Here is a 15,788-nt window from a genome sequence, read left to right as displayed (position 1 = left end):
CATTCACTCACAAAAATACATGTTTTATATATTTACGGTAGGAAATTTACTAAATATCTTCTTTGAACATGATCTTAATATCTTAATGATTTTTGGCATAAAAGAAAAATGGATAATTTTGACCCATACAATGTATAGTTGTCTATTGCCACAGATATACCCGTGCGGCATGTGACTGGTTTCTTATTTAAAGAGACACTAACACAGTTTTTTCAAGTTTGGGGTCGCACTGTTTTGCGGGTCTGTGAGATCCTGGGACTCTGGGAGGTTGTCCCGAGGAGATGCTGGATCAGCAGTGGTCAGGATCTTATGTAAGACTGACACTGGATCCTGAGAGACGGAGCCAGAACAGTGAATGCGCCTCTGTTTGTGTTTTTTCCCATGATCCCCGGCTAGGAATGTGCGGGGCCGTTCCAGGGCCTTTCAGTGGCCGGCGCTGAATAGCTGCAGTTTGAGCTGACCCAGCAGAAACGCTTCTGTTCTCCATCCGAGCCGTGAATGAGGGCCAGCTGAGGGGATGTGACCGCAGATAGAGCCGCGCGTCCAGTTAAACGGGTCAATCCGGGCACAGAAGTGCCTCATGCAGACCTGGAGCTTAATGCAAATGTGTAATGAACAAACCTCTAATGTTGAGTTTCACATTTCAACCCGTGATTCATCTCGCTCTGATTCAAAATAGTTGAAGTTGAAACTAAAAAACATGTTTTATGGCATGTGCTACGGCTCATTTCACCTGTGAAGAGGCTAGCCAATCATAGCACAGCTCATTTACATGTAAAATCTTAAAGGTGCAGTAGCATCAATAGTCCGTTTAATTCTAAATTTCATAGAGAACATGGAAATTTGCCTATTATTTGATTACAAAACCTATTATAGCCCTTTTCACAAGATGTCAAATAAGTCTCTGATGTCCCCAGAGTGTGTGTGTGAAGTTTTAGCTCAAAATACCCCACAGATAATTTTTTACAGCATGTTTAAATTGTAATTTTTTGGGGGCTGAGAAAAACGCTCCGTTTTAGGCCATGTCCACACGGACACAGGTATTTTTATAACCGGAGTTTTTCCTCTTGCGTTTTTGAAAAAATCTCCGTCTACATGAAAATGCAAAAACACGCTATCAAGCGCCGTCAAGAGCATTCCACACCAGCAGGCGGCGATATAACCATAACCGTAAAGCCACGTTGGCCAATCAGAAGCCGTCAGCGGCGCACAATCTGACGTCAAACACAGCGGATAACGGCGCACACTTTGACGTCGCAAGGCAAAAACTCCGGTTTTACTGTCTACACGACAACACTGCAACCGGCGTTTCTGAAAATCCTCACCCTGGCCGGGGTTTTCAGAAATGTTCGGTTTCAGTGACCTGATACTGCGTTTCCGTGTGGACGAACGGGCGAACCGTGTAAAAAAAGTCACGGTTTTAAAAATACCCGTGTTCGTGTGGACAAGGCCTTAGTGTGTCTCCTTTAAAAGTTAATGAGATGCGGTTCCACGCACAGGGGGCGGAGCCTAACCAGCTCACACTCAGAGCCAGGACAATCTCATCTCGCAGAACGATTACAATATCAAAGCAGAAACTCACAGTAACGGTGTTCGAGTCGGACAATACTGCCCACAGAGCTAGAGAATATATGCTGAATAGAGATAGAACAGGTATGTTTATTTTAATTACGTTTATAACTTATATATGCCATCTGCTCCACTATTATACAAGCCTGCTGTAGTATTATATACCAAAATATACTGATGAGTTCAATTAAGTTTATTGTACATCACACAAAAGATGAAGCGTTAGTTTTACTGCAGAACATCACTGTAAGAATAAACACAGTATAAGTGTGCATTAAGTCTTATCCATAAACTCACTCTCTCTCTCTCTCTCTCTCATTATCATGGAACATAACGTTACACAGCGAAGTACACAAAACACTCGTTACTCGTGGTAAACTGTATATCTGTAAAACGACTCGATGAGCTTGAGCTGTCATAAAGTGCTCGCTCTCACTTTAATTTCCGCCGTGATCAGTAACGTTAGTCCTGTCGCTCCGGAGACTGTAAGCTGATCACGAGAGCAGTTGTACTGACCAATCCTCGAGTAACAACGAGAGTAAATGAAGACTGCTATGTTTATTCTAACATCCAAAAAACAAAACACCTCAATCGCTTTCAGAGACACTCTACAGCTGCTCCAGCGTCGACACACTGGCGGACTGTGTCACGCTCACTCAGGGCGGGTCTATGCTCAAACTGCAGTGTCAATCAACAGTCGTGGGCGGGGCTTGTGTCCAGCTCACTCAGGGCGGGTCTATGCTCAAACTGCAGTGTCAATCAACAGTCGTGGGCGGGGCTTGTGTCCAGCTCACTCAGGGCGGGTCTATGCTCAAACTGCAGTGTCAATCAACAGTCGTGGGCGGGGCTTGTGCAATTCTACGTCACATTGCATTGATTCTGAGAACAGCTCGTTCTGAGACAGTGCTTATGATTTATGGGGATTTAAAAAAAAACACTGGTTGGATTTTTATCATTATAGGGTGGTTGTGTACACACACTGCCAACCATGGGCGTAGGTTTAGGGGGGGACGCTAGGTACTAGTCCCAATCAATATTTTAAAATGACAAAATTGTCCCCACCAATATTTGTGAGAGAATTACGAGGCGGCCGCCTCCGTCAAATTAGGTGCCGGCTTCTGCTCTCGACAAAACTCGGATAGACAGTCACATGCTCAGATACACTTTTTCCACCGTGACGGTTCTGTTGGGTTCCTGTGTCCATTCTGTCCTGTGTCGCTCTGTCTTCCTCTCTGCCGTGCACGCGCTACGCGGTTTGGAGCACAGTATCTGTCTCGCGGGCGCGCTCGCGATTCCGGGAGATTTTAACTAATTCGCGGGCATCAGTGAGCCGCTATCAATATGCGGGAGACTCCCGTGATGTCTGTGTTTCTATACTGAAATAATATCGGCATTATTATTTATTTTCATTAGGCAATTTTTCAGCGCGTGGTGGGAGCGTTGGCGCTGAGCATAGCCTACATTTAATAAAATTAGGGGGAAATGCCCTTTATAAAGGTAAAAAATATATATATTCTGATAAGATTGTTTTCCAACATGACGTAATGAAACATTGACAATTTAAGTTTGAAGGGAGTAACGCCTCGGTTTAGGCTAAAGAAATGTAATTTTGCCAAAAGAAGAACTTTTAGGCTATTTTAAATATATGTTATTTTTAAATCACCCTACTACAGTGTGACATTTTACCATATTATCATGCTTAAAACTGATCATTTGAATAATTGTAATGTGATGATCAGATATCTAAATCAGAGAATATCATAGATTTGGGCGGGTGGATTATTTATTTTTAACAGCGGATTCTGGTGACTCAAAGTGCACCAGATTAATGAATTTATCTTTAAAATGTACAAAATTTTCTAACGGGTGGGCATGCCCCCGGACCCCCCCTAGAGGTACCGAGGTCCACCCACAAAAGTACTGTGGAAAACAGAGTAGGCTATATGTTGGTATATGAAAAATACAAGTTAAATTATCTTTTTAATAAAATACATCATCAGAATTTTACCAACTCCGCTGGTTTTGAGCCAGGAAAAAAACCCTGTTGCATCTATTTGCATCGATTCCCATGGCCAGTACGACAGTACAAGGAACGCCGTCATTTGATTGGCTGAAAAAATAAGGGGGTGGTGTGGGGGTGGGATGTCCCCACCAAAGCTGAGACCAAACCTACGCCCTTGCTGCCAACGCACATTTCTGTTCAAACACCATGTAAAAGTGAATTTTGCATAATAGGTGCCCTTTAAACTTTATTGTTTAAACATCACAACATCTACATAACAAAGGTAGAGTGCAAGAGGCTAATAAAAACAACCTCGAGTCAAACACCCTCCAGAAGCTTTTCCCCCTTGGTGGAACATTATTAAAGTGAGAGGTTATTTAGAGATATCAGCGAATGGCTTAGTGCGGGCGCTAACGGCTCCAAGGTTGTATCTGGTAAATTACCGCACTAATAATGCCCGGGACGGCACCAAACTTCTACAGTAGTGCAAAGAGGTTCTGTACTCATAAAACGAGGCATTGGGAAGTGTGTAAGTACATCAGGAGTTTATTTAGATAACACTTTCCTGATGGCTCATGCTACCGCTAACCCGGACGTCGAGGTCACTTCCGTGATTTGGGAAAAGCCAGTAAAAGTCCTGGCAGAAAGCGATGCATGAGGATGTAGCGTAGCGACGCCCAGCTCCAGGAATGCACTAATGCTTTGTTGTTATTACCAGTTTGCAACAATTATTAGTTAACACTAAGTTGTCAACACTTCGGAAAAAAAAAATGTTTGGCTCGAGGTCACGGTGCAAACGACCCTAGGTTGAGATTACTCCGGACCATCCCTTTAAATTCGCCTATTATTCGACTAGAAAACAAAACTTTATGGTTAAAACATCACAACTTGATCATAGCAGCATGAGCTACGGCTATGGTAAAAGTATTTTACTTGTGAAGAAGTTAGCCAATCATAACAGAGCTCATTTACATATAAAAGTCTTAAAGGCACAGTAGCAAGAACAGCCTGTTTACTTGGGAAGGTCTTGGAGAGGGTGGAGAGATACTGTGGATATATGTGGACGACAATGGGCCAAAAATCTAATAATATGGAGAACGACATCTTCTGATCAGTGTGAGTGTGAAACGTAAGACTTGGTAAGTGAGATTAGTGTGTGGTTGTGTGTTTTATTTGTAGAGTTAGAGACCAAAGCTGGGTTTACAGAGAGGGAAGGAGTGAAAATACTGAGAGATTTCAGTCCTCAGAGACGGTGAGTCATACAGGACAGAGAGATCGAGGTGTGTGTGTGTGTGTGTGTGTGTGTGTGTGTGTGTGTGTGTGTGTGTGTGTGTGTGTGTGTGTGTGTGTGTGTGTGTGTGTGTGTGTGTGAATCTCAAGATAAGCTCCAGACAGACACTGATTCTCAGTTACTGGAAACATGAAGGTGAAGAAATATCGAGCATGAAAGTCATATTCGAAGTTCAAAGGCTCCTTTCAAATCCATGTTCCTTGCGTTTTCATTTCCGAAATGTCAAGGGCGACGCGCGAACACATTGATATTTCAACAAATCCGAGGAATAAATCAAACGATTCAGAAAATAATGTGAATTTTAGTGGCAGCCTCCTGCGTTTCTGTGCTACCTGAGGACGTGATGATGTCACAGGATGTGGAGGGCTCAACTTCCTGTCTGGCCTGAGGCTTTATTGATCCAGTTTAATGCTCGTTATGCTCGAAATATAGGCCACCTATTCCCATTTAATATTGTGTGTTATTAAAACTGAACTTTCTGAGTAAATGTTTTTAATAAGTTGTAGTAATGAAATCATCTTGATAACTTTGAAAATCTGATTTCTAGTTCCCAGCATGCTTTGCATAGGAGAATAAATGTTTAAATGAAGTGTAATTTTATGTGTTGTTTTAGCAAAGGGAAAAATCTTAACCTTGACATTTAAAGGAGTTTCTGTTATGCTGTTACCTTTGTGCTGAAGTCCTAGTTGGTGGCGATATGCTAATGGCTAATAATACCTGTTCATTAAATTTGCATGGTAAATAGGTTACATTTAGCATGTGCTATGCTAGCTGCTAATTTGAACTGAAACCGTTGAGATTAATTGCTTCCAGGCCCACCACTCAGTTATGTTTAAGTCTTCTTTCAGACTTGTTGTGAAAAAAAGTCAGAAATACACGTTTAGGTCTTTATTTTTCTACACTTTGTCTATTTGCGTCTGTAGGTTTCTCCGAAATTCAACAAAAGTTGGCGTTATGAATCAACATGATCCGCGATCTCTGTCTGCACCGTCATCACACACACCGCTGGACATCTCTCTCTCTCCTGTACAATGCTGTCGATCCAAATATGGTCATTTACTTTTGAATGCGCAATCTCATTGGCTGATGATAAATCTTTAAAGCCCGCTTTCTCAAAATGACTTTCCTCTCATTCTCCAAGTCCGAAATCTCTACCTTAGTTGCACCGATACACCAAACTCTCCAGTCTTGTACCTAGTTATATCATGAAGACATTTACTGAGGGATTTGTAAATATATTATTCCTAGCCGGATTTATGTAACTTTTTATTCCAAAAAACATGGCGAAAATAAACATTTTTAAGGCTATTGACAGTATATTCTGATTTACAGGATAACAAAAGTAGATATCCATAAATCCCTCTGTAATTGTTTTCCCATCTAATATAAGATTTTTTAACCTGGCTTTATCCAATACTCAGATTTAGTTTTTTTAAATATGCAAATTAGAGCATATTTAATTAGATATTGCCTAATTTGCATATTTAAACATTAAATTACAGAAAACTTGTAATACATTTTTTTCTCATCTTAATGTAGGTAATCAACTGGGAAAGTTTCATGGTGATATCTGCTAGTTAAAAAAATTTAGTGTAATGTCTCGCCTTAATTGTGCAATGAATCTATTATACGTCATGTTTACACTGTTGGTTATAATGAAAAGGGTCGCGAGTGTGCGGCTCGCGTTGAACTAAACAAGACCGTGTGAGTTTTCACCGGTGTTGAGCGGATTCTGACTAACCGACTGACTAGCGGCTCTGATTGGCCGTTGGGTTCATGCGCTCAACAGATATGATTGTGATTGGCTACAATGCTCAACGCTTGTAAAAACACGATGTAAATAGAAACCTTTGATGCTCAGAGAGCGCTCAAACAAACATGAATGAGAGCGCTTGAGAGCAGCGTGGTACCCAATATATCCGGTCCTCGGTTGTACTTCTTTTTAGTACCGACTGGTACTGGTACATTTGACAACCCAATTGCCTGTTTGCAAAGACCCGCCCCCCTTAGTTACTGTTGCTATGTCCATTAAGCTACGCCGCTCTCACACACACACCATGTTCTCACGCAGTGAAAAACACATCGCGGAGCAGAGACACTGACAGACACAGACCAGCTTACTTTTGATATTAAACAGCATCACCTTTCAAATTTGGTCATTTTTTAAAAGAAATTTAACAATAAATAACGTTTTGTGGCTCTTTAATCGATCGTGAACCGATCATCTCTTCCCTCTAGTTCATTTATAGCATCAAATAAACGTGAATGAACATCAGAAGGAATGTTGTTTTAACCGCGGGAAGACGTCAGTACACTCCGCTTCTCAAGCTCAGATCCTCCCATGTTAATCTACTAACTCTCCTGACTGCTCTGTCGGACAAAATGGCGGATGGCGAAGTATGATTGGTCAGATCACCTGTCAATCAAGCTCCCTGCGAAGGGTCAATTAGATCCCATAGATTATTTCTTTATTATGTTTGTATTATTAAACGATTATTATTTTGCCCTGTTTTTACCTTATAAGCAATCAAAACGTTGATAATATTCCCTCTGTGTGTTTCCTGTGAGGCACTTCTCCGTTCAGGAACATCAGCGTTTAACAGCGCTCTCTCTCTCTCTCTCTCTCTCTCTCTCTCTCTCTCTCTCTCTCTCTCTCTCTCTCTCTCTCTCTCTCTCTCTCTCTCTCTCTCTCTCTCTCCTCTCTCTCTCTCTCTCTCTCTCTCTCTCTCTCTCTCTCTCTCTCTCTCTCTCTCTCTCTCTCTCTCTCTCAGGTTGTGCAGTCTGACCCTGAAGAAGTTGATCGTTCTGAAAGAGTTGGACCGCGAGCTCAGTTCTGTCGTCATCGCTGTCAAGATACAGGTGAACGGACCACATCTCTGTGTGTGTGTGTGTGTGTTTGGTATCACACGGGCTCAGAGCTTTACACTAGACACCGTGGTAACCGAGCTGTTGCCAAGGCGACAGCTTGCTCAGTGGGAAGATGGGATTGAACGCAATAAGATGGCAGTTGGGGGGGAGAAGTGCATTGTGGGATATATTGAGAGGGTAATTTCAGAGCACTTGGAGGCCCTCAGCATTCCACATGGGTCGCGTTGGTCACACGGCTTGTGTTTGGTACTTGTGTACGGCTTTGACCGTTTCAGAAGAGAAATATACAGCAGTGGCCTAGACTGACGATTTCATCCTTTATTCAAATATTAATAACAGATTTTGTAAGCATATTGTGTAGTTGTGTTTGGAGAGTCATTTGTGATAATTGCGAAATCAATTTTGGAAATTATGCTAAAACAAGACAACCATCAAAATATTAATTACTGATTATGATGGAGCTTTTTTGTTTTCTATGCATTTTTTTTTTTTTTTTTGCCAAATATTTTTGTCAGATTAAATCTTAAAGTTTTTTTTTGTCTTCCCTCACTCATATTTAAAACATTTTTTTGAGGGTTTAATCAAACTTGTAGGGTCATTAAAATCAAATATAAGCTTCGGACATCACTTTTGACCACTACTGTATATATATAAGCGTCTCACAGATATTATGTATTACTATTTGAGGTAAATAGCCGCATTAGTGGGGCTTTAGTGTTGTCATGACACTGTTTTCTTTTGCATGAGAATTACAATTTAATGCAACACTGTCTTTGCCGTATAAAGACTGACACGGTTAAATATATGCAAGGCAGAAAGGACAAATCAAAATTCAGCAGACAGATGAACAATCAAAATTCACTGTTGTTGTTGTTGTTGTTGTTGTTGTTGTTGTTGTTGGCTAGATTTTAAAGGGCAGACATTTTTATCAGTGGGTTAAGGGGAGATTTTTCATCTTTAAGGCAAATAATTTTTGGTGTGACTGTGATAAACATTTAATTAACAGTTACATGAAAATTGGAATAAGGGAATGAAAAAAAATGAAAAAGTGAATGGAAATTTTTTTTTGAGAAAAATCAGTGCACTGCAATATTTCAATTAAAATAATAATCAATTTGTTTTAATTAAAACTCATTTTGGAATGATAAAGACTTTTTAATTGGGACATTTTAAAAAAGAATATTGCATTTTTACACAAATCCTTCCCTGGTTGTCCCTTACATTACTGCAAGGTAAAAAAAATCATTGCAATTTAATTTGTTAGAATTATTTAAAGTATGTGAAGTATTTAGTATGGTTATCAGTCAATTCAAAATGTTTCTAAACATGATAAATGTTTTATATATTATTATGCTTTTATTAATTTTTTAAGATGGAAAATAAGAGGTCTTTCCTCAGGCCACGGATGCGAGCTCACATGTTCAAAGACATAATAACTGCATGTATTAACACATTAACTTTGACAGGCCTATATATCAAGGTAGTATTACAGGAATTATTACAGTTTTACAGTAATGCGAATACAAGAATGAGGAAAAAATCAACAGGTTATTGCAATACGGTAATGTTTAGGTACACATTTTCATGAAAATAATGTCACAATGCCAACTAGGACAGGAATGAGCATCAGTGATATTTAAAGCAGTCTGTAGGTGAGTCTTTATGTTTAACTCCCGACGGGAAGTGATTGTTCAGCGAGGATTAGAGCACATCCGCTTAGGGAACATGAAGTGCACTTGTTTCGCCCCCTCGTCATCATTGAAGGCTTTGAGCGGGTTCTCTGTGTTCCTCAGACCCTGGAAATAAAGCTTTTGTTATACTCCCCAAGCTCTGCCTCGGTGATTAAAATAATGTCTGCTCATCAAAAGGACTGAAGATATGTTCCTGACAGATATCTCATTATTCCTCCTCGTCTGCTCCCTAAAGTGTCCGCTTGAGTCCACACTTTGAAGGCTTCGGCATTCACGACTCTTTTACTTTTCATTCAGAGCTTGTTTGTGCAGCTCTGTCTCTGTCTCCTTGACGGGTTGAATGTGCTTTTTACAGAGAAACCTTGATAGATGGATGTATTCTGTGGTTTCCAATAGAGCTTCTTCACATCAGATAAATACCTCATGCAAAAGTGAAGAATGAATTGATGCGACGTCATCTCTAAACAAAATCAGGCCGGTTTGTTTCAGGAGTTGGAGACATCTTGACTTTCTGGGAAAGTTCGCTCTGGCTGGTAAACACCTTCAAACTCCCATTGGTCAGTGGTGATGATGTAATAGGTGGGTGTGGCCACGAGGCTCCGCCTTCTTCGGTTCATTTCTTCTGTTCAGTCCGTCGAGTTCAGACGCGTGTAAAGACATGAACACACTGGAGAGCCGCTTTATTGTAGACGCTGACACTAGTTTCATGTGTAATGCTGTAAAATCTGTTGTATAAAGTGCTGTGCAGTGCTTGAAGTGTGGGAACAACGGTGCCGGTACTCTCGTGCACTGGCAAATCATGACATTTGAGATTTCTGCAGTGAAAAACTAAACTTGGAGATATTGCTGGTGCAACAACAATTTATTGTTATTTATTAACAACATAAATGTATGTACAAGTGGTGTGTGTGTGTGTGTGTGTGCGTGTGCACGTATTCTGACTAGTTTACTCGTTTTAATTGTTTTATAAAACACTACTTTTACCAAAAATGGGTAAATTTTCTATAAATATTTCTGAGTCTTCATTTGCTTTTCTGACGTAGCCTCCTCCAGTTCTTGTTAAAACACATTAGAGTTGTGCATTTTGGGCACTTTTTGTGTGAAATCATATTTGTTTTGTCCATCAAAAGTGTGCTATCACTTTAATAGAGCGTGAGCAGCGCAGCAGAAATAGACTCGCGCCGAAACCCGTGTTCGCTGCTGCTCACGCGACGCTCCTGCTTGACGCTCACACACTGCTCCTGCTCGCGGTGTGAACGCACTCATTGATTATGAAATCACCATATCAATCAATCACCGCTTGCGCTGTGAAACGGCCGTAACACTGTTTCCAGAAGTAGCGGTGTGCTTATTATTATTAAAGTTTTTTTTTTGTTTTTTTGGGGGGGTCTACATTTTATATTTGTACTTTTTTTTCTTTCTTCTCTCTCTTGAAGTCTACCAGGGGGGATTGGTTGGGTTCTAGATTTGTATAGTTGCTTTTTGCTTTGTATTTTTGTGTTTCTTGACTTTAAAAAAGAAAACTCAATAAACAGTTGTTAAAACAAATTTAAAAAATAAGTAGCGGTATGCAAGAAAAAGTGCAGGTACGCTTAAGAGTGAAATGTAGAAGTGCCGCCCCGCTTCGAGCACTGGTGCTGTATAGATAGACGTGACGTGAGTGGAGAGCTGGCTCAAACATCCTATGATCACATGCTTTCTGAACTGCTGATCTCAGCATCGTGGACTTCATCGGGATGTTCACTAAGGCCCCGTTTACACGAGAACGCTCGCGGGTGAAAGCGTAAACATATTTTATCAGATTATCTTTCGTTTCCACCCTGCAGAGTGGAAATCTTAAAGGGGTGGTAAAGTATGATTTCACTTTTCTAACTGTAGTTGGTGTGTAATGTTGCTGTTTGAGCATAAACAACATCTGCAAAGTTATGACGCTCAAAGTTCAAAGCAAAGGGAGATATTTGCTTTTAAAGAAATCGTTTTTTTTAAGGACTACAACAAACGGCTGGTAGGGACTACACGACATTCCTCCGGGTTTAGTGACATCAGCAAGTCTAAAATGTACATAAACCCCGCCCCCGGGAACACGCAGTTGAGGGAACAAGTCAAATATTTGTATTTGTAATATTTGTATAGTATTTTGTCACAGAAGTGAGTCAACTCAAACTTTAGCATCCATCTTTTCACATGCAATCGAAAGTCACTCTGTGTGCATCTCACAACAGTTCCTATACGAGCGATTTATAGATAACCATGACAGAATATGCTAATTGAAGATAGTTAACGCCACATCAGCAACATAAATTTATCAACTAACCTTTCAGAGACGTCCTGTTGCATTCTACATGTTGTCTCTCCATCTTTGTCTGACTCCGTTTTGACATTAAAGACAGAACAGTTTCTGTCATTTTAGTGTGTCTGCATGAGGTAATAGCAGCTGCTAACACACATGAGCTCTTGAAACCCCGCCCTCTGCAGCGGCTCATTTGCATTTAAAGGGCCAGACACAAAACGGTGCGTTTTTGCAAATCCTCAAAAAGTGACAACTTTAACATGCTATATAAAAATATCTGTGGGGGTATTTTGTGCTAAAACTTCACATACACACTTCTGGGGACATCAGAAATTTATTTTACATCTTGTGAAAATGGCATTTTACCACCCCTTTAAAAACGCTCCACCATCGCGTTCCCGTCTAACGGGTAAAAACGCAAAAGTCTATATGCTGGTTGTACGCAGGCGCGCGGACTTGGTGTTGTTGTGTGGCAGTGCTTCACATCGCCACCTAGCCGCCTGGAGTGCACACTACATCCAATTTCACACTTTTGCGTCACCATATGCACGCAGATCCCCCCCCCCCCCGCCCCATAACACTTGTCTAAACGCAGAATAAAAAGTGATAACGCAACGCCACTTTTGCGTTTTCTCTTCAGATCGTTTCCGTGTAAACATAGCCTAACGGTATAGCGCAAGTCACGTATTTCAAACTTCTTTCTACCCCTATGCGAAGAATGAAAAATAACTTCGACGTAAGTTTATCGCGGCCTTTATTTCTGCGCATGGGCATAGATTTGGGAATGGTCAATAGCCTCTACTAAATTTTGTTCCTACCAAAAATAATAGAATACTGAAAAATCACTTTCACTTTCACATCTGCTTGTATTCATGCTGCATGTAATCAGCTGTACTATTTTACAAAATGTCATCATAAAAAAACGACATACAACATCGAGAAGTAGTTTGCCGAACTTTACATTTACCTACTGTGGTAAATTATTAAAGGGGTGGTTGAGTATGATTTCACTTTTCTAACTGTAGTTAGTGTGTAATGTTGCTGTTTGATCATAAACAACATCTGCAGAGTTACAACACTCAAAGCACAGGGAGATATTACAACAAACGGCTGGTAGAGACTACACGAGCTTCCTCCCGGGTTAGTGACATCACAACCCTAAAATGTACATAAGCCCCGCCCCCTGAACACGATTTATAGATTATCAAGACAGAATATGCTAATCACAGACTAGAAGATAACTACACATAATCTACATAAATTCACCAACTAACCATTCAGAAATGTCCTGTTCTTCTACATGTTGTCACTTCTTCTCGAGTCTCTCCATCTTTCTGACTCCGGCCTGAATATAAAAAAGGCTAAAAGTGTGTGTGTGTGTGTGTGTGTGTGTGTGTGTGTGTGTGTGTGTGTGTGTGTGTGTGTGTGTGTGTGTGTGTGTGTGTGTGTGTGTGTGTGTGTGCGTGCGTGCGCGTGCGTGCGTGTGTGTGCGTGCGCGTGCGTGTATATGTGAGGTAAAAGGACACGAGCTCTTGAAGCTCCGCCCCCTGTGCAGCAGCAGCTCATTTGCATTTAAAGGGACAGGCACAAAATGGTGTGTTTTTGCTCACCATCAAAAAGTGACTTTAACATGCTATATAAAAATATCTGTGGGGTATTTTGAGCTAAAGCTTCACACACACACTCTGGGGACACCAGACACTTATTTTACATCTTGTGAAAAGGGCATTAACCCCCCCCTTTAATAGTTCACTGTCTGCTAGTATACAGAAAGTTGACTACAAGAGCACGAACAAAACAAAAAAGACCAAAAGTGTCTAGATTGACTGTCTCCCATTTTAACCTGTGCTCAAAAACTCACTTTTTCTGTTTTCCTTTTAGAGCGTCCCGAGATTTTTACATTTATATCCCGAGTGTTAGCATGACAGCCCGTATCGTGACTCGCCTCTCAGATGTGCAAAGCCGAACGGACAGTGACTGCAATGATCCAACACATTCAGTGTGACTGACTCATGTTTTATGCTTTCGCTGTCGAACCATACGGACAACATTTCAATTAGCATAGCATCAGCCGCTATTCGGTGACGTCACACTCATTGATTCGCAGGAGTTTCTTAAGTGATGTTTAATGGGAATGCGTGTTTTTCCGTGTTCTCAGGGCTCAAAACGCATCCTGAGGTCGAATGAGTACATGCTCCCACCCAGCGGGCTGATGGAGACCGACCTGGAGCTCACCTTCTCCCTGCAGGTACAGCCGTCGGTCTGTGTGTGTCTGACGCTACAAGAGACAGTCTTACAGGGACATTTGTGACACAAAACCAGGTCACATGTCGCACGGGTATATCTGTGGCAATAGCCAACAATACATTGTATGGGTCAAAATTATAGATTTTTCTTTTATGCCAAAAATCATTAGGATATTAAGTAAAGATCATGTTCCATGAAGATATTTTGTGCATTTCCTACCATAAATATATAAAACATGTATTTTTGTGAGGGAATGCAGCACAATCGTGAACATAAATGCACAACTTTAAAGGAGATTTTCTCAATGTTTATATTTTTTTGCTCCCTCAGATTCCAGATTTTCAATAGTTGTGTCTCGACCAAATATACATCCTAACAAACCACACATCAATGGCAAGATTATTTATTCAGCTTTCAGATGATATATAAATCTCAATAAAAAAAAAAAACTGACCCATGTGACTGGTTTTGTGGTCCAGTGCCACTGATCAATGTTTATGCGTGAACAAAAGTTCATCAGTTAAAGCAATCATGTCTCTTCAGAAGTCTTGGATTAAACTCTCAAATCATTTTACGAAATCTTTATGAAAGTCGTGGGTGAATTGACTTTTAATAGAGGGACAGAAATCTCTCAGATTTCATTAAAAATATCTTCATTTGTGTTTTCCAAGATTAAAAAGAAGGACATGAGAGTAAATGATGACGTATTTCTCAGTTTTGGGTGAACTAACACTTTAAGCACTATTCCCACAGGATTTGCTTTCCTCGAGTTTCATTTATAAATAGAGTACATCTGTGATTTCATGTGCCAATTTGGACGGGACTAGGTGTGAGTGTCTATTATGTGGCCGTTCTGGAAGGTCATGTGATCTGAATATGTGCATCACGTATTAAAAACTGAATTTAGTCAATGAACTTGTTATGGATAATACATTAATTGAAATAAGACTTGTATATGTGATTAATTACTGCATATAAAGTTAATTAGGAGCCAAGGCACCTATTGTATCCGTTGGCGTTCTTCTTCTTCACCTTCTTCTTCCGTTTCTTCTTATTCTTCCATAGAAAGCTTGCGGTAAAGTTGTGAAATTTGGCACACAGATAGAGGACAGTCTGAACTGTCATCATAGCGAATTTGGAGTCTCTAACTCAATCCCTCTAGCGCCACCAACTGTTCAAAGTTGCACTTACGTTTATGCTAATAACTTTTGAACCATTCAAATTGATTCGTCAAACGCGCAAATTGATTTGATGAAGATCCCACGAAAATGAACGTGAGGCTATATCTCCACAAGACTTTAGCGTATTCTGACCAAAATTGGTGTGTGTTCTGAAAACCATGACCTGAGGTAACCTGCACAGTTTCGGGACAGTGCCACCTAGTGGTCAGGAGATATGAAAAATGCATATTTTTGCTTATAACTTTTAAATGGTGTTGTCAAAAATAAAATAAAAAATTGCCTTTTTTAGATTCGGTGCAGCATGCCGAGTCATACGATACCCAATTTTGGGTGTACTCAAAAAGTTTTGGGGCAGCGCCACCTTGTAGTCAAAAATAATAATGAAATTTCCACAAAAAAAATGCTAATAACTATTGATCGAATTAGCCTATTGTAAAACTGATCTTAATAGATTCCTTGGGTCATGCCCAGAACACAGACACCAATTTTGTCAGTCGGCCGAACTTCCTGTCCGCCATTTTGATTTTCTTTAAACCTACTTTTTCAAACTCCTTCTGGACCGTTGGTCCGATTTTCACCAAAATCGAATCGTATCATCTTCAGACCATGCCAACGACTCTGAGGCTGTATCCCTGTAATGCTTTGGCAT

At 40.5% G+C, this 15,788-nt stretch overlaps 1 protein-coding gene across 2 annotated transcripts in view; it reads left to right on the top strand.

The window, feature by feature from the left end:
- Window positions 1–15,788, top strand: part of LOC306988891 (phosphofurin acidic cluster sorting protein 2) — a 78,389-nt gene that overhangs the window by 19,035 nt on the left and 43,566 nt on the right. For both annotated transcript variants that reach the window (XM_079594063.1, XM_079594062.1), the window contains exons 2-3: window positions 7,634–7,721; window positions 13,870–13,959. In XM_079594063.1, the coding sequence (XP_079450189.1) occupies window positions 7,634–7,721; window positions 13,870–13,959 (178 nt within the window). The remainder of the gene's footprint in view (window positions 1–7,633; window positions 7,722–13,869; window positions 13,960–15,788) is intronic.

Source organism: Phoxinus phoxinus, assembly GCF_949152265.1.
Source record: "Phoxinus phoxinus genome assembly, chromosome: 20".
NCBI classification, from domain to species: domain Eukaryota; kingdom Metazoa; phylum Chordata; class Actinopteri; order Cypriniformes; family Leuciscidae; genus Phoxinus; species Phoxinus phoxinus.
Note: the sequence above shows the minus strand (reverse complement) of the source record. Positions and strands in the feature narration are given on the sequence as shown.